This window comes from Anolis sagrei, chromosome 1 (genome assembly GCF_037176765.1).
Source record: "Anolis sagrei isolate rAnoSag1 chromosome 1, rAnoSag1.mat, whole genome shotgun sequence".
In the NCBI taxonomy this organism is placed as follows: Eukaryota; Metazoa; Chordata; class Lepidosauria; order Squamata; family Dactyloidae; genus Anolis; species Anolis sagrei.
The window spans coordinates 178,570,578-178,590,208 of NC_090021.1; the positions used below are offsets into that span (position 1 = coordinate 178,570,578).

A 19,631-nucleotide genomic window follows, 5' to 3' on the forward strand; every position below is an offset into this window, starting at 1 on the left:
CGCTACATCCAAGGCTTCTTCTACACTGCCATATAAAATCCAGATTATTTGCTTTGAACTGGATTATATGACAGTGTAGAAGGGGCCTGAGCAGTCTTTGGCCAACAGATGTTGGGAAAAATTGAGAAAGAAGAAAAGAATGGACCAGAATTCTTCCAGGAGGTCAGAACTGGCTTGGAGGCTTTGGGTTCATATACAGAATGAGCGCAGTTTGACACTGCTTTATCTACTAGAACTCAATGCTATGCGATCAAGGAAGTTGTGATTTTACAAAGTCATTCTCTGCCAAAGACGGCTAGTACCTCCCCAAACTACAACTACTAGATTTTCATAGCATTGAGCCAAGGCAGTTAAAGTAGTAGTAGTAGTAATGATGATAATAATGATAATGATAATAATAATAATAATAATAATAATAAATGTAGACTCTGCAAGGAAGCAGATGAAACAATAGATCACATCCTGAGCTGTTGCAAGAAGATCGTGCAGACAGACTACAAGCAGAGGCCCAACACCATTGCTCAGGTGATTCATTAGAACTTGTGCCACAAATACTATCTGCCTGCGACAAAGAACTGGTGGGATCACAAGCCTGAAAAAGTTACAGAGAATGAACACGCCAAACTCCTCTGGGACAGAGTTTTGGAGCACAATACTCCTAACCTCATGATCGTGTTAAAAAACGAAGTATGGATCGTCGATGTCACAATCCCAGGTGGCAGCAGGATTGCAGAGAAACAACTGGAAAAGCTGACACAATATGAGGATTTAAAGATTGAACTGCAAAGACTCTGGCACAAGCCAGTCAAGGTGTTCCCAGTGGTGATTGGCACACTGGGTGCAGTGCCTAAAAACCTTGGCCTGCACTTAAACACAATCGGCGCTGACAAAATTACCATCTGCCCGGTGCAGAAGGCCACCTTACTGGGATCTGCGTGCATTATTTGCTGATACATCATATAGTCCTAGACACTTGGGAAGTGTCCAACGTGTGAGCCAATTCCACAGCCAGCAGAGTTAGAGTGTCTGCTGTGGACTCATCTTGTTGTATTTCCAATAATAATAATAAACTTTATATTCTGCCCTATCTACCTGAGGGGGACTCAGTATGGATTACAGTACACATATACGCCAAGCATTCAATACAGTTTTACAATTAATTAATAAATACAGACAGAACATAAACAGATGGAAAGGCTTCCCATCTTTTTCCATCTCCAGCATCTGGAGGTGGTGTTTGACTCTGGCCATGGAGAGAGTGCTGTCAATCCATCTTCCATGCCGAGGACAAAATTTTCCATGTTGTCCTTAGACGCTCTACCGATCGAATCGTCAGCATGTCTGCATGAGTGCCTTATTTCCTCCCCACCAAAGTGGTACCTATTTATCTACTCACATTGCTGTTTTTGAATTGCTGGGTGAGCAGAAGCTGGGCTGATGGTTGGAAGCTCACCCCAAACCAGGCTTGAACTGTCAACCATTGAATAGGCAAGATTTTTCTGCAGCTTGCGGTTTAACCTGCTATGCTAAAGCCCAGCACAAAGTGGTGTCAAACTGCATTCATTCTACTATGTAGATGCACCCCAGAGCTGCTTTTGATTTAAGGACAGAAACTGGGCAAACTGATCTCTCACAAATCTCCAGCCTTGTAACAGCATTACAACTCACAGCAGGAAAGAGGCCCATTCCAGTGCCAATTTATCTTATAAAAGTAGTAAATATACATAGCCATTAATTAATTGCAAGAATTAGTAAAGAAGATAAAAGGGTAAAATCAAATAAAACCTTAAAGCATCAAGAGCAGATAAAATAAAACATCCACAAAGAGCCACACATTATACTATTTGATCACAAAGAAACAAAGGGGATCAACTGTGTTCATATCATTTTAATTTACATGATAAAATCATAAAGCTCCAACATTACTTTCAGATTAGAGAATAGAGAGGCGAGACAGGATTATTAGAGCCAGGGAAAGTGATTATAATCTGGTATGACTGATGTGGACTCTGCTCTGCGGGATATTCTTTTTCTCAGCTAGTTGCGATGACACTTTAATCCCTATCGCACCCAACATCTGTGAAAATAGCACTGTCAAGGAATGAGTCATATTGCCTTCTTCTTCTTCTTCTTGTGATTGAAATTAGACCATTCCAGAGACACAAAAAACACTTTGTGATCATTTAAGGCTGATAACCCAAAATAGACAATCCAGAATAAATATAGAGAGATAACATTAGCCAAATGGAGATGACTGATTAAATTTGATCCTTCTCCATCTCCCGTTGCAGAAGGTGGTGGTAATTTAGGATTTGTACAGAAAGGACTTAAAAAGCCAAAAAATTAAAAATACATTATAACACATGCACAAAACCACACACACACATATATGCATACACACATATATACACATATACACAAATATATACACACAAAAACATATCTATACAGACTGGGCCATAGCAAAGTGTGGCAGGGGACAGCTAGTCTATATAAATATAAATGTAATGTTAGTTTGTGGGATTAACAGAACTCAAAAACCACTGGACGAATTGACCCCAAATTTGGACACAAGACAGCTAACAACCCAATGTATGTCCTTCACTCAAAAAAACTGATTTTGTCATTTGGGAGTTGTAGTTGCTGGGATGTATAGTTCACCTACAATCAAAGAGCATTCTGAACCCCACCAACTATGGAATTGAACCAAACTTGGCAGACAGTTCTCCCATGACCAACAGAAAATACTGGAAGGGTTTGGTGGGCAGTGTCCTTTGGTTTGGGAGTTGTAGTTACATCCAGAGATCACTGTGGACTCAAACAATGATGGATCTGGACCGAACTCCACCTGAATCCTCAATATGCCCAAATGTGAACACAGATGGAGTTTGGGGGAAATAGACCTTGACATTTGGGAGTTGTAGCTGCTGGGTTTTGTAGTTCACCTACAGTCACAGAGCATTCTGAACCCCAACTACGACAGAACCCCCATGAGGGCCACAGCAATGTGTGGCAGGGGACGGCTAGTCTATATAAATAAAAATGTAATGTTCGTTTGTGGGATTAACATAACTCAAAAACCACTGGACGAATTGACACAATATTCCTATCAGACCAATGAATGACCCCACCAACTATGGAATTGAACCAAACTTGGCAGACAGTTCTCCCATGACCAACAGAAAATACTGGAAGGGTTTGGTGGGCAGTGTCAAACACTGAAAACACAGTGGAGGGGATTTTAAAAGCCAAAAAAACAAAAAGATGCTACAGCACATATGCAAAAACAACTCCTGGCAAACAAAAAACAACAACATACAATAGCATATCCACTCTCTCTTCTGGACTACAGCTCCCAGCATCCCCTAGACCTGGCCCTTTAGAAGAGGAGGATGATCCAAATGTACTGCTTCCAAGATACAAGCTTTCTTCTCCTTGGATTTGTTTGAGAGCATCCCAATCCCTACATATTTCCAATTTCCAATTTCCTATTCCTGGACTGCAACTCCCAGCAATGCTCCAGATAGATAGATTAGATAGATAGATAGATAGATAGATAGATAGATAGATAGATAGATAGATAGATAGATAGATCAGGAGGACTGCTGGAAGTTGCAGAAAAAGGAAGGGAAAGAAAAGGTGCAGGGGGGAAGGAAGGGAAGAAGAAGAGAAGGAGGGAAGGAGGGAAAGAAAGGAAGGAAGGAAGGAAGGAAGGGAAAGGAAAGGAAGAAAGGAAAAAAGGGAGGCAAGGAAGGAAGGAAGGAAGGAAAGAAAGAGAGAGAGAGAGAGAGAGAGAGGGAGGGAGGGAAGGCTGGCCACAGCAACACCTGGCGAGTACAGCTAGTATATAGTTAAAAACATGCATTTCCATTGTTAGCCTTACATAAGAACATGCTTTGATTTTTCACTCTCCATCACATTCTGCCACAGGAAGAAAATCCATATTACAGCGGTTTCTAAATTTCATGAGCAGGAGGGAAACTTCTTTCTGTAGACTTTTGCAGGTCTGATGGGTGAGATAATTTAAAACAGAAGGAGTTTGACTGTCTGAAAAACAATGTGGAAGATATGAAGAAGCATTTCAGAAACAAGATCGCCCTCTAGTGCTGTTTCATGAAACATTCATGAAGCCAAAAAGGATGCTGCTCTCCACAGCTAAATGCTGTATTTTTACATTCTTTGGGTTCAACAGATTGAACATTAAAGATTGTCATTCATCTGAGAATATTAACAATTTGATCAAGTAAGGTGTATGTAGGATTTTATTTTTATATGTTCATTTTAGATGTTTTTTAATAAAAAAATAATTTCAGTATTGGGTTGCTGTGAGTTTTCTGTGCTATATGGCCATGTTCCAGAAGCATTATCTCCTGACGTTTCGTCCACATCTATGGCAAGATATGGGTGAAACATCAGGAGAGAATGCTTCTGGAACATGGCCATACAGCCCAGAAAACTCACAACAACCCAGTGATTCCAGCCATGAAAGCCTTCGACAACACAATTGGTTGTTGTTGTTGATTTTTCAGGTTTATTCCAGGTTTAAAAGATAGCTGCAAAAGGCCGGATCTTATTGAAAAATCTAGATCTTTGCAAATACGGCAGCAGTAGAGATGATCTCCTGGGATCTCCATTTGAGGACAATCTTCTGGGATCTCCGTGTGCTGTAACTCGCCTCGAGCAACAAGGAGAGGCGGGTAAGAAATACAATTATTATTATTATTATTATTATTGTGTTGTCGAAGGCTTTCATGGCCTGAATCACCGGGTTGCTGTGTGTTTTCCAGGCTGTATGGCATTCTCTCCTGCCTTTTCACCCACATCAATGGCAGGCATCCTCAGAGGTTGTGAGGTCTGTTGGAAACTAGGCAGGTGAGGTTTATTTATCTGTGGAAATTCCAGCATGGGAGAAAAAACTCTTTTCTGTTTGAGGCAAGTGTGAATGTTACAATTGGCCAGCTTGATTAGCATTGAATGCCTAATTTTCAATAGACCTCACAACCTCTGAGGATGCCTGCCATAGATGTGGGTGAAATGTCAGGAGGGTATGCTTCTGGAACATAGCCTGGAAAACTCACAGCAACCTATTATTATTATTATTATTATTATTATTATTATTATTATCTCTGTTGATCTGCTGCCTGTTTCTGGTGATTTGTTTCCTCCAATTGCTCTCAGTACTGTTTTTACGTTTTAAAATTATAGGTTCATCTTCAGATAGTTGTTCCATAAACCAATTGGCTATCCTTTCATTTCTTTTATATAGTTCTTCAGGGTATTATTTTCATTGTCTTTTTATTTATACTTCACAATGTAACATGTTTCCCAGTTAATTGTACAGCATTCTCCCTCTTGGTTTAAATTTCCCTTTGAATTTTTTTGGATCTTTTCAAAGCGATATTTTGTTCTTCCTCTTTTATTGCCATCTTTTATTTATCTGCATTGATTATTACAACAGTTTATGTTAGTTTGTGGGATTAACATAACTAAAAAACCACTGGATGAATTGACACCAAATTTGGACACAATACACCTATCAGGCCAACGAGTGACCATCACTCATAAAAACACTGGAAAACATAGTGGAAGAGACTTAAAAAGCCAAAAAACAAAAAATACATTACAACACATGCGAAAAAAACATATATATATATATATATATATATATATACGCAAACACACATATACACAAGTATATACACATACAAAACACATATACACAGACTGGGCCACAGCAACATGTGGCAGGGGGCAGCTAATATATATATACAATTATATATATATTCATATATATACACAAGTATACACCACATACACACACACATTGTATTTACATTCTGCTCTATCTCTCTGAGGGGACCCAAAGCGGATTATAACATACACAGTTAGGCAAACATTCAATGCCTTAATACAGAGGAATAACAATGACATACAAATACTTAGAACAAAGGTCAAAGCTTCCCCTTTCATCTCCGGCTTTCTGGAGGCAGTGCTCAACTTTGGCCATAGGGAGGTGCTCTTGTTCCATTTCCAAGCTGAGGAGCCTGTTGTCCTGGTTGTGTTGCTGGCATGGTTGTATGGGCGCCTTTATTACCTTCCTGCCGAAGCGGTATCTATTGATCTACTCACATTTGCATGTTTTCAAACTGCTAGGTTAGCAGGAGCTAGGGCTAACAGCAGGAGTTCACTCTGACCTGCAGCTTTGAACTGCCAACCTTTAAGTCAGCAGATTCAACAATTCAACAATTTAACCCATTGCACCACCACGGACCCCGATTCTTTCTAACAGTGGCACTAGCATTTTTCAACATTTACATTCCTCTGTCTTGGTGTTTTCCATTTTCTTATCTCTTTTTGTTCCTCTTCACAGATTATTGTTCAGACTTAATTGATCTAAATTAGTTAGTGTCATAATTTCGCCATTTCATTCTTCACTCAGTTTTCCAGGCATTTCATTAATCTTTTTGTTGAAAAGCCCTAATAGAGATCTTTCTGGCAGACAATATCTATCTGCATTTGTACTGTGAAAATTGACAATGGATACTTATCTTTTCCCCTCTCCAGCTACTTGCTGAATTACAGCAGAGCGTTTGTTTTTATGCCAAACCATGTAACTTTTTAGAAGTGTAAAGGCCATATTCAGTGATAGCTAGCGGTTCCCAGTAGCAATAAATCCATTCTGTGTTTTAGTCTGAATCGTATATGAGGTATCCAAGATGCTTGACCTTATTTTACAGTTGAAGTGTAAACCCAACGGATATTCACTGCACCACTGTCATCAGAGCACCTCCCCTATGCACAACTGTGTCCAGACTAAATACAGATTGAGTATTGCTTATCCAAAACACCTGGGACCATAATAAGATATCCAGGAGATGGAATCCAAGTTTAAACATTGAATTTATGTTACATATAGACCTTATGCATTGTCATTGTCTTGAAGCAGGCATGTAGCCGGGGGGGAGGGGGTTGGGGGGCTTCAGCCCCCTCCCCCTGAAATTCTCAGGGTGGTCTGCAAGAAGGCCTTACTGGTACATTATTTCAACTGTCATGTTTATTCATATCATGATCTGATCACCATTCTCAATATATCCCATATGCATGGGACTATTGGGATAACGATACAAAAGATTTGCTAAGGTAGATCCTCAGCCCCCCCCCCCCCCCCCCGACATCCGCCGGGAAGTAGCAGCCAATAGTGAAAGGCCCAAGGCAGAGACATCTCCAGCTCATCCCCTGTTTGGGTATCAGCCAGCACGTCAACGACTTAAATCTAGAAATAGTTTTCTAAGATCTACAGAGACACTCGCTGGAACACCTCAGCAAGCGAGAGTCCAAAAGTGGCAGGCTCAAACCCAGAACCTCAACCAATGGCTGATACCAAACGAGAGACTCCCTCCTGGGCACACAGAGGACTGGGCGACCTGGAAGGCACTGAACAGACTGCGCTCTGGCACCACGAGATGCAGAGCCAACCTTCAGAAATGGGGCTACAAAGTGGAATCCTCGACATGCGAGTGTGGAGAAGAGCAAACCACTGACCACCTGCTGCAATGCACCCTGAGCCCTGCCACATGCACAAGAGAGGACCTTCTTGCAGCAACACCAGAAGCACTCCAAGTGGCCAGATACTGGTCAAAGGACATTTAATCAACTCTCATACTCACAAATTTTGTAATCTGCTTGTTTGCTTTGTTCTGTTAGAAATGTAATATAATTTGACTGGTTGTTCTGACACGACAAATAAATAAAGCCCCCCCCCCTTTGAATCAAACTCAGCCCCCCCCCCCCCCCCCGAATCAAAGCACGCCCCGAATCAAAATCCTGGCTATGGGCCTGTCTTGAGGGTGATATTGATGGGGCCACAGTAGGGCAGCGGGAAATCTGCTGACCGAAGGGTTAGCAGTTCGAAGCCCACGTGTCGGGGTGAGTTCACAACTGTCAGCCCTAGCTTCTGCCTAACTAGCAGTTCGAAAGCATGTAATGCGAATAGATCCATAAGTACTGCCTCAGCGGGGAGGTAAAAGAGCACCCCATGCAGACATGCCGGCAACACGATTGGAGAAGTCTATGAACAACAGGCTCCTCAACATGGAAAAATGGAACACCATGGCCGGAGTTCAGCATTACCTCCGGACACCAGAGATGGAAGGGGAAGGCCTTTCCCTCTGTCTGTGTATTGTATGTCATTGTCTATTGCGTAAAAAGGCATTGAATGTTTACCTTATATATGTAAAACTATAATCTGGTGGCGCAATGGGTTAAAGTGCTGAGCTGCTGAGCTTGTTGACTGAAAGGTCACAGGTTCGATTCCGGGGAGCGGTGTGAGCTTCCGCTGTCAGCCCTAGCTTCTGCCAACCTAGCAGTTCGAAAACATGCAAATGTGAGTAGATCAATAGGCACCACTCCGGCGGGAAGGTAACAGCGCTTCATGCAGTCATGCTGACCACATGACCTTGAAGGTGTCTATGGGCAACGCCAGCTCTTCGGCTTAGAAATGGAGATGGGCACCACACTCCAGAGACAGACATGACTGGACTTAATGTCAGGGGACAACCTTTACCTTTACTTTATAATCTGCTCTGAGACTCTCCAGGGAGATAAAGTGGAATATAAATAAAATGTATTATTATTATTATTATAAACAGTATTTTAACAATTATGTGCATAAATCAAAAACGGTGTAGACCAAACCATCAGAAGGCAAAGGTGATACTGCCTTGGCCATGCAATTTTGGATTTTGGGGTATTTTGAAATTCCAAATAAAGCATTGTTCAACCTATAAAGGTGGTGCCTCAAAAGCACGATAGGATTGGGAATGTATGTGCATGTTATGCACATCTCTATAGGCCCATGCAAACAGCCATCAATAGGGCATGATGTCAACAGAGCAATCCCACACTTTCAATCAGAAGCATTTGCTACTAAACCACATTATAAGAAAGAATGCAAAAACCATTCAACAATTTAAATCATGTTTCTTTCACAAGATATATCCTAGACTAGTCAAAGATAATATGGGAATCAAATAAATGTCTCCTCCCACTAATATGAATGCAATTGAATTAATATGTGTATTATATTACTATACTAAATGCCGTAAGCCAGAGTTTCAGTCTCCTGCAACAGTATAGCAACAACCTGTCCTTGAAAGAAATCTCTTTCTCTTTGTGCTTCACTGCTATTCAAACACACCATTCTTGTAAAGGTTTTGTAACACATCCAATGGCTGATCTCTATTCAACTTGAATCTCAGGAAGAAGAGAGCCTTGAGTTTCTTTCTCTCATTGCTTTATTTGGGCAGCAGACTGTAACACTCCAGTTTGAGATGAAGATGTATCCTAAAGAAAAAGTAAATTGAAAGGATGAGGAATGTCGGTTTACAGTATGTTGAATACTTAAGAACGGCGAGTGCAGAGAAAAAATACAACTATATCACTACCCCCCTGAGAGCAGATAACGCCTTGACAATTAACTTTGGAAGGAAATCTCGGCGTTTGTGCCCAGTCACACCATCAGTCCATCTAGCTCAGCTCTGTCCATGCCTTCTGGCCACGGCCTAAAGATTTCAGAACTCCTCTAACTGGTCCAAAAGCAAGTGAATATGCTGTTTGTAAACACCATTTTCACTTGCATTTTCAAGTCACATGAGGACGAGGAGGTGAAATCCTGCTTTTCTGGCAAGGATTGTGCCAGTTCATATGGATACTGTCCCCCTGCCCCCTGTTTCTAACTGGCAAATAGAGGGAGAAAATGTGGAGGCCATGACAGAACTTGTATTTCTAGGTGCAAAGATTACTGCAGACGCGGACTGCAGCCAGGAAATCAGGAGACGGTTACTTCTTGGGAGGAGAGCAATGACCAATCTCGATAAAAATAGTGAAGAGTACAGACATCACACTGGCAACAAAGACCTGCATAGTTAAAGCAATAGTCACCTATGGATGTGAGAGCTGGACCATAAGGAAGGCTGAGCAAAGGAAGATAGAGGCTTTTGAACTGTGGTGTTGGAGGAAAATTATTTTTAAAAAATAATTTTTATTTGGTATAAAGTAAATATATGGTATCCAAGTAAAGTAGGGGACAAAATATTTTGAAGAAAAGTAGGAAAGTAAAGAGGTATATATATGTTTCCCATATATATATGTATATATATATATATATATATATATGGGGGGGGGGGAGAGAAAGAAAGAAAGAAGAAAAATACCAAAAAAAACCCCCAAAATATAGTATGTATACAAAAATTTGTTATAGATAAAATTGTGTCATATCGAATAATCCAGAGTTGAGCTGTTTCTACAATTTCATCCCAGTCTCTACATACATGGTGAAGGGGGGGGGGGAGGGGTAAAGCCATGTTTTAAGAGCTAACTAACATATGTAGCTGTCATCAACTAGGAATAATTATAGGGATGTCATATCATCACAACATGTTCTGAATGCATATCAGATAAAGTTTATTTTCATTCAAAGGTTAGCAGTGTTAAGATGGTGTGAAACAGAAAGCACAGCCTTGGGAACAGCAATGTGTTGTTTAGATACATTTGCCTATTTTTATTGCCTTATCTGACTGTAACTGTTTTTCGTTAATCCACTATGTTGTATTGTTTGTGCTTCATGATCCTCCACCACTGAGGGGCAGGGACAGGGTCTAAGGACTTTCCAACAGCTTTGGGTTTGCTATCGAAGTCTTTAATGGTCGGTATCACTGGGTTGCTATGAGGTTTTTGGGCTCTATGGCCATGTTCCAGAAGTATTATCTCCTGATGTTTCACCCACATCTATGGCAGGCATCCTCAGAGGTTAGAAGTATACACACATGCTAGCAGTCCAAAGCAAGCCTAAGTCACAATTTGGTTCCTTTGTCATCCATCCAATCGTTAGGGTGAACACTGCAGGGATTTTGTCACTTCTTTGGCATTGTATTGTCAAGGGCTTTCATGGCCGGAATCACTGGGTTGCTGTGAGTTTTCCAGGCTGAATGGCCATGTTCCAGAAGCATTTTTTCCTGATGTTTCACCTGCATCTATGGCAGGCATCCTCAGAGGTTGTCAGGACCGCACAATGTCATAGATACAGACAAAATGTCAGGAGAGAATGCTTCTGGAACATGGCCATACAGCTCGGAAAACTCACAACATTTTTTGGCATTGTATTTCTTTGCTTTACATCCTCCGTTACATGCCTCCTAAGTTTTATCCTCGACTTTTCCACAGGTCATTGCAAATTTCATAATTTTGGGAGCCAAAACCTACCCTTGATATCAACTTATAGTTGAATATATACAGTACATAATCTAGGGCCCCATACTACCTGTTCATGGCAATGCCAAAAAACACCAGTTGCTCAATGCTCAGCTGTCCTTTTTTGCCTTATCGTTTATGGAAGTCAATGCATTTATTCCCGTAGTCTTCTCTATTCTTTCCCCACGCAGCAGTATTGTTTCATGTCTATCAGAGCTGCAGTTTATCCATTATCACTTCCTTTGGAAACATGTTCTCACTCACCCACCCCTTTCACAGAAACGTGTTTGCTTTTGTGTCTGTTTCTCCCGTGCCTCCTAGTTTTTGTAGCCTTACTCATCACACTTGGTTGATCTTAACACTATCATGTTTTCTCTTGTTGTTTTCTTCCTTTCAAATGCTGTCCCATCATTTATTTCAGTCTTGTTCATGAGTTGACATTTTTGCTATTTGATCCTCTCCTCCACCTACAATTTGTTAATATTAAACCATACTGTTACGAGGTTTATCCGGAAAGTAAAGTTACAAGATTTTTAAAAATACAAAGAATGAATACATGGATTGTAGCATAGGTATTGCATTATTTTTCCACATAATCACCATTCGGTTCAATACATTTTGTCACCTGTGGGATGAATTTTTGATGCCTGTGTCATTAAAGTTTCCATCTGCCTTTTTCAGCCAATTCGTCACTTCGATTTTCACCTCGTCATCATTGGAAAAATGTTTTCCACCCAGGTGTTCCTTCAGTTTAGTGAACAGATGATAGTCACTTAGTGTGAGATCGGGGCTGTGAGAGGGGTGGCTTAAAACATCCCAACCAAATGAAGTCAACAACTCTTGTGTTATATGAGCAGTGTGTGGATGCGCATTGTCATGAAGGAGATAGACCCCCACTGTCAGCATCCCACAATGTTTGTTTTGGAGGGCTCTGCAAAGTTTCTTCATGGTCTCACAATATATTCCATACCCATTTTGTCACATGCTGTCTTGACATTACATCCTCTCCATAAATTGAAACAATATAGTAATGAATCCCAGAGGCGTTCATGCCCTTAGCATTTAGGCAGGGGTGGCTCAATTCATTACACAAAGTAAGCATTTGCAGTATAGTTGATTTTGCCCAGAGGCGCTCTTGAGGAGCTCTTGGGGGAAAATAGACCTTGACATATGCGAGTTGTAGTTACTGGGATGTATAGTTCACCTACAATCAAAGAGCATTCTGAACTCCACCAATAATGGAATTGAACCCAATATGGCACACATAACTCCCACGACAAACAGAAAATATATATCAGTGATTGGTTGTGGGGGGGGGGGGGGCTTACCGTTGAAAATTACCTAGGGCCGCCTCTACATTTAGGTAGCATATTGCAGAGCAAACTTCACAGTTGAAGGGAAACGGAATGAGGGCGCTCATCTCTAAGATTCACCACAATGCCAGTCATTGAGCTACTGACAACTGGCACTGCTCATTCGCTTCCATTGGCTTCCTGCTACATGGCAATGATACCAACTTCAGAACAAACACAAAGCAATCTATGTAAGGAGAAAGTATATAGTATATAATTTTATCAAAATTACCAGTATACAGCTCAATACAGCAGCATACAACAAAGTGAAAAGGAGCAACCGTTCTCTCAAACATAACAGTTCTAAGACTGAAAGATCCCAATATATATATAGGCTTCAGGGATACGTGTCCAATGAAGAAACCTTTCAGACAAAGTAAGCAGACAAAGAGTCACGAAGTCCAAAGGAAAGTACAAATAGTACCAGAAACATGCCCCCCCCCCTTTTTTCCCATTTTTATTTAGAAGTGCTGGCAATTTTACTAGTATTTTGATTCTGCTGTTTACCCTTCGTCTTTTGTCTTTATTTGGTCAAATCTTCCTTATCTAGAAAGGATAATATATGCTAGATTTAATTCTAAGATCAGACTGCTCTTAATCTGACCTTTCAATGGGTCTCACTCTGTAATAGTTTGAGTGTTTGTTTTCATATTTTGTAGTGTTTTAATATGTACTAGCCAGATTTTGTGGAGTTTTTCTTTCTTTCTATGAGTCCTTTTGCTTTCTCCTCTATGGTATTTCTTCTGCTATGTTTGTGTTCCCTATTTCTTAGACTCTTGTTCTTTTTGCCTCTACTTTGTTATCTTATCTTACTCAACACACATTATATATCAGGCTATAATCTGGATTGCCTGGATGTTTGACACATTAATCTAGTGTCCAAATGAAGACAGAGTGATATCCTTGGCACAAAAAGGGACAGTGGGGAATGCATTACACCATGTGAAAGGAACAAGTTTTATGGTGTCCCTAAATGTTCAGTTTATCAATCAGCTCTACGATTTTTTGTTCTGTACATTAATATACAATTACAGTTTGAATTGCTTAGAACAGTGTTTCTCAGCCTTCCTAATGCCACGACCCCTTAATACAGTTCCTCATGTTGTGGTGACCCCCAACCATCAAATTATTGTCATTGCTACTTCATAACTGCACTTCTGCTACTGTTATGAATTGTAATGTAAATGTCTGATATGCAGGATGTATTTTCGTTCACTGAACCAAATTTGGCACAAATACCCAATACGCCCAAATTTAAATACTGGTGAAATTGGGGGTGGATTGATTTTGTCATTTGGGAGTTATAGTTGCTGGGATTTATCGTTCACCTACAATCAAAGAGCATTCTGAACTCCACCAACAACAGAATTTAACCAATCTTGGACACAGAACTCCCATGACCAATGGAAAATAATGGATGGGTTTGGTGGGCATTGACCTTGAGTTTTGGGGTTGTAGTTCACCTACATCCAGAGGGTACTGTGGACTCAAACATTGATGGATCTGGACCAAACTTGGCATAAATATTCAATATGCCCAAATGAGAACACTGGTGGAGTTTGGGGGAAATTGACCTTGACATTTGGGAGTTGTAGTTGCTGGCATTCATAGTTAAACCTACAATCAAAGAGCATTCTGAACCCCACCAATAATAGAATTAGGCCAAACTTCCCACACAGAACCCACATGACCAACAGGAAATACTGGAGGGATTTAGAATGAATTGACAGTGATTTAGGGGAGATGTAGTTCACCTATATCCAGAGAGTGTGTTTTCTGGTGGTCTTTGGCGACCCCTCTGAAACCCCCTCATGACCCCCCCCCCCAGTGGTCCTGACCCCCAGGTTGAGAAACACTGGCTTGGAAGAACATGTTGGTATTACTGTACTATAAAGTGCAGCAAAAGAAATGTCAGCCACATCTAAACATAGGTATTTGAAATATTTTTGAAAGAAATGTCAGCCACATCTACAAACATGTATTTTATTTTCATATGAATTTGGGTTCTATGATACAGGCTATGACAGAAGTGTTAGGTAATTGTACATAATGTCTACATTACACACACAAATAGAGAAATAGACAATAGGTTTTATTGGTTTTCAATTGATCCTTTCAATCTTTCTTTTTGTAAACAACATAGCTTGAAATGCCAATAAGATTACAATACAGGCAGTCCCCAAGTTACAAACATCTGACTTACAAATGACTCATGGTTACAAACATGAGTGAGACAACAAGAAGTGAGAGAAATCTACCCCTCAGAAGGGAAATTCACTCCTGCAAGAGTTATCATGGAGAAAAGGTGTCTCCACTGAAGCTTTATCAACGATCCTTGTTTCCACAACAAGCCACATTTTTCAAAAAATCAAATTATCATAGGGACAAAAAGTGTGGTGAAATTTTCCAAACCCCAGACAGCAAGACAAACACCAAAGGGGTCTTAACCCTTCCCTATACTATCCGCAGTGTGTGTGTATTTTGCTGGAGTTACACTTAAAAATGTACCTGTTCCAACTTACATACAAATTCAACTTAAGAACAAACTACAGAAACTATCTTGTTTGCAACTTCAAGACTGCCTGTAATGACAATGCCTGTTAACATGGAACAACTGTAAACAATCTTTGAAGATATATATTATCACGTGTATTTGCTTAATTGCACTACTTTCCCAAAAATATGAATGCTATTTCAATGTATATTCTTTTAATGTTCTTCTCTAGTTGAGTGAGCTCTGGTGAGAAGAAAAACAATTTATTTATTTATTTATTTTTTTATAATAATTTTTTATTGTTTTATCACATTTATTACATACTATTACATTTTGTACATCAACCTCTTTAACATGTTGTTTTGTTGTTTTGCTCTGACATTTCCACCCCTTTTCTCTTTTTTTTTTCCCCCTTTTTCACCACAGTGCTCCCCTCCACCCGTCTCAAGCCACCATTCTTACATTTCATCTGTCCAGAATTTCATTTCTTCTTGTGACGGTAATTTTCCTTCCTTATTTTTTAATCCATTTACCACAAATCTTCCCCATACAGCATCAAAATCGCTTTGTTTCCATATACCTTTTTTAACCTTTAATATACATGTCAATTTATCATTTATTGCTATTTTCCATGCTTCTTTATACCACTCCTCTATTTGTATATTCATTTCTTTTTTCCAATTCCTTGCTATAAGCAGTCTTGCTATAGTTAGTAAGTTTGTTATCGCTTCTTTATCCTCCTTTTTCAATTGCTTATCTTTATATATTGATAGTAAGGCTATACTAGGGCTTTTATCTAATTCTATATTCATTATAGTTTCTATTTCTCTAAATACTTTCTCCCAAAAATTATTTACATATTTACATTGCCACCACATGTGTATATATGTTCCTGGTTCTTGACACCCTCTCCAACAATTTGTTGAGTTATTTTTATAAATTTATAAATACCAAAGGGAAAAAGAAATAAAGAAGATTTTGCTATATGTAATTTATTGAAGCCTTTAATATCTTCTTCATTCACAGAGCCATTGCACAGAGGCTGCGATAAATATTTGCATCACTCTGTCTTACTAATATCTTGTTGAAGGGCTATCTGTGGGGTTACCATACTATCCAGTTGGCGAGATATTATTGGCATTCTAAGCTTGTCAGCTCATGCTCATTTGGAGCATCACCTACGAATATGCCATCCCTAAGACCGGTTATTTGTATCCTTCAGTAAACATGGTAATGACACGTGATCCTATTTTTCCCTCTTGACAGTATGGCACTATACTATGAGATATGTTCTGTTTTGTGGCTTTTGTCGTTTTCTTTTTGTTTTCATGATGTTTTATTATGAAGTTTATAGTACTAATAAAATTTACTATAAATAAAATAATGTGCACAATTATAGTAATTTACATAATATGCATATCGGGTGTCTGGGAAGGACTGGAATATGGCAACCCTACTATCTGTCAACTAAACACATATATGGAATCAGTGGTGTGTGTGTTGGCACATAGTAGAAAGTTGTTGCCAAAATGATACCCAAGAAGGGGGAGGAGGAATGCTGATGGGTGTCAGAAAACTACCCGGCACAGTCAGGCAATGGAAGTGAGGCCAAGAGCCAAATGCTGCTTTCTCCTACTCCTTTGGGGTTTGGAATAAGATACTTTCTCTGCAACCGCGCTTGGGCAGAACAGGATTCCCACTGTCTGGCGGTGAGTGAGTGACTCTCTCCCTGTACACTTTAAGGTATGGACAGATATTGGGGTTGGTAAGTAGAAGTAATCTACGCTCTCGAAAGTTTAGTGTTCTTGTTGTAGGACAAGTTTCTCTGCATGAATGACAGCAACAGCAGGGATAAGGCTGCAGTGTCGAGAGAGTCTTCTTTCCCAAGTATGTCCAATAAACACATATTTCTTTCCCAAGTATATCAAATAAACACATATTTCACTGCCGCCAGAGGTCAAAGTTGCATGTTATCTAATGCAAGGATTGTCTAGCCTTGGAAGAAAAGATGTGATGGCGCATTTAACTAACAAGTAGGAGGAAACTTTAGGGAAGTGCCATGAATTGCAGAAGCGGGCAAAGCATACTTTTAGGAACAGACTGTATCATGGCCAGGCAGAGATTTTGGCATGGTAGAAAGTGGAGAAAAAATATTGGGATAAAATAAATGGCGAGATGCACTGAGGGCCCTTCCACACAGCCAAATAACCCAGAAAATTCCGCAAGATCTGCTTTGAACTGGGTTATCTGAGTCCATACTGCCATATATTCCAGTTCAAAGCAGATAATGTGGGATTTTATTCTGCTGTGTGGAAGGAAGCTGAGAAAAAAAGTTAATATTAATGGTTTAAACTACATGATTTGTTGTTACGCACCTTCAAGTTGTTTGTGACATATGCTGTCCCTAATGTGAACATATCACGGGTTTTCTGAAGCTGAGAGAGTGTGACTTGCTCAAGGTCACCCAGTGGGTTTCCATAGTCAAGTGAGTCATTGTCCAACAACAACAACAACAACTTTATTTATACCCCACCACCATTTTCCCAAGGGGACTCAGGGCGGCATAATAATAATAATAATAATAATAATAATAATAATAATAATAATAATAATAAACTTTGTTTGTACCCCGCCACCATCTCCCCAAAGGGGACTCGGAGCGGCTTACATGGGGCCAAGCCCGAACAAGAATTACAATATAACAATACAAATTGCAATAAAATAAACAACATAACATTAAAATATAAAACATCAAAGCATATAAAACAATATACACAAAACACAGGAACGAAGCATAATGAGAGAAAGACAAAGCTTACATGAGGCCAAGCCCAACAACACATCAGTGAAGCAACAGAGCAATAAGCAAATAAAACAATACAATTAATATAACTCACATATAGGCAATAACACACAAAAATGTAAAAAAAATTAAAAATCTATGGCCGGGCCAGATGGAATAGTTTAAAATTTTAAAATATATACTGGGCGCTTTTGAGGACATTTTGCAAGGAATTGGTCAGAGCAGGGCATTGTTTCCTTTATTCAGGGAAGGCACGCTGGAACAGCCATGTTTTCAAGCTCCTCCTAAAGACTGCCAATGTGAGGGCTTGCCTGATATCCTTGGGGAGTGAGTTCCAGTTGAGGGCCACCATAGAGAAGGCCCTCTTCACTTGTCCCCACCAATCGCTCCTGCAAAGGGGGCAGGAGCGAGAGCAGGTCCTCTCAACACTCAAACTTTGCATCAAGCTGGGTCTAAACTGCAAGGCATAGAGTATGAAAATGCATAATTGTTTACACCTTATACTTTTTCTTATTTTCCAATGTGTGTGCCTTGTTTTTCAAATGTAAGATTACTCCCTCTAGAAAAGCCCATAATGAGTGAACATCTTTGAATGTATTCTGCAGCTGTAATGAGCGAAGAAGAGGAAAAGTAAATCTAGTTTTGTAACTATAGCCATGTTTGCTAATTTGCTGGACCAATCTGTAAATATCACAGTACAGCGGTTATCATACCTGTGAAATTGGGAGTGGGGAACGAATACGTTTTGCCATTTAAGGCACTCAAATACATATTACCAAACTGGCAAATAATTTTGCTTAGCCAAATCGAAGTGGTCTTGAACTTTGTGTGTTTTCACATGATTTCACATATACATTCCCAAAAAGACTTTATTTCATAAAGCCGATATCATAATGTTGCAAAATACAAATGTTTATGGTACAATACACTGCAGATCGAGTATCCCTTATCCAAAATGTTTTGAATCGGAGAAATTTTGGACGTTTTTCCTGATTTTGGAATACTTGCCTTTGAATAGTGAGATACCTTGGAGATGGGGGCCCAAATCTAAATTCAGAATTTGAATTCTGTTTCATCTTATACACATAGCCTGAAGGAAATTTCATATACTATATTTTAAATAATTTTGTGCATGAAACAAAGTTTGTGTACCTTTGAATCACCAGAAAGCAAAAGTGCCACCTATGTGGACAATTTTGGATTTGCAACATTTGGGAATACCTGGTAAGGGATGTCCAACCTGTATTTATTTTTAATTTTTGCTGCTACCAACAGCTTTCATCCTGAAATTCATCATCATCATCGTCGTCATCGTCATCATCATCATAAAAACATGTCCATCAAAGGGGAAAGTATTTTGAATGAGTTTAGGGAGAAAAAGATCCTTAAGAAACCAGCAATTTTCAAATCTAGATCTCTATAAAATTGGTATGAAATAGTGAGCACAAATATGCAAGGCTCATATTGACTTCTAATGCTGGATATACACTGCCCTATATCCCAGAATCTGACCACAGATTATTTGCTTTGAATTGGATTATATGGCAATGTATGCTAATATAATCCAGTTCATACGGGGACATGAGAGAAGCCTCCCACAAGGATGATAAAACATCAGAAATCATCCGGGCGTCCCCTGGGCAACGTCCTTGCAGACGGCCAATTCTCTCACAACAGGAGCAGTTGCTCCTGACACGAAAAAAAAAATCCAGTTCAAAGCAATTAATTTGAATTT

General features: G+C 39.7%; 1 protein-coding gene across 1 annotated transcript in view; it reads left to right on the forward strand.

Annotated features, from left to right (window-relative positions):
* The first annotated feature begins 16,690 nt into the window (after positions 1–16,690).
* Positions 16,691–19,631, forward strand: part of BOLL (boule homolog, RNA binding protein) — a 33,312-nt gene continuing 30,371 nt past the window's right edge. The window contains exon 1 of the mRNA XM_060754993.2: positions 16,691–16,802. Coding sequence (XP_060610976.2) covers positions 16,713–16,802 — 90 coding nt within the window. The 5' untranslated portion in view covers positions 16,691–16,712. The remainder of the gene's footprint in view (positions 16,803–19,631) is intronic.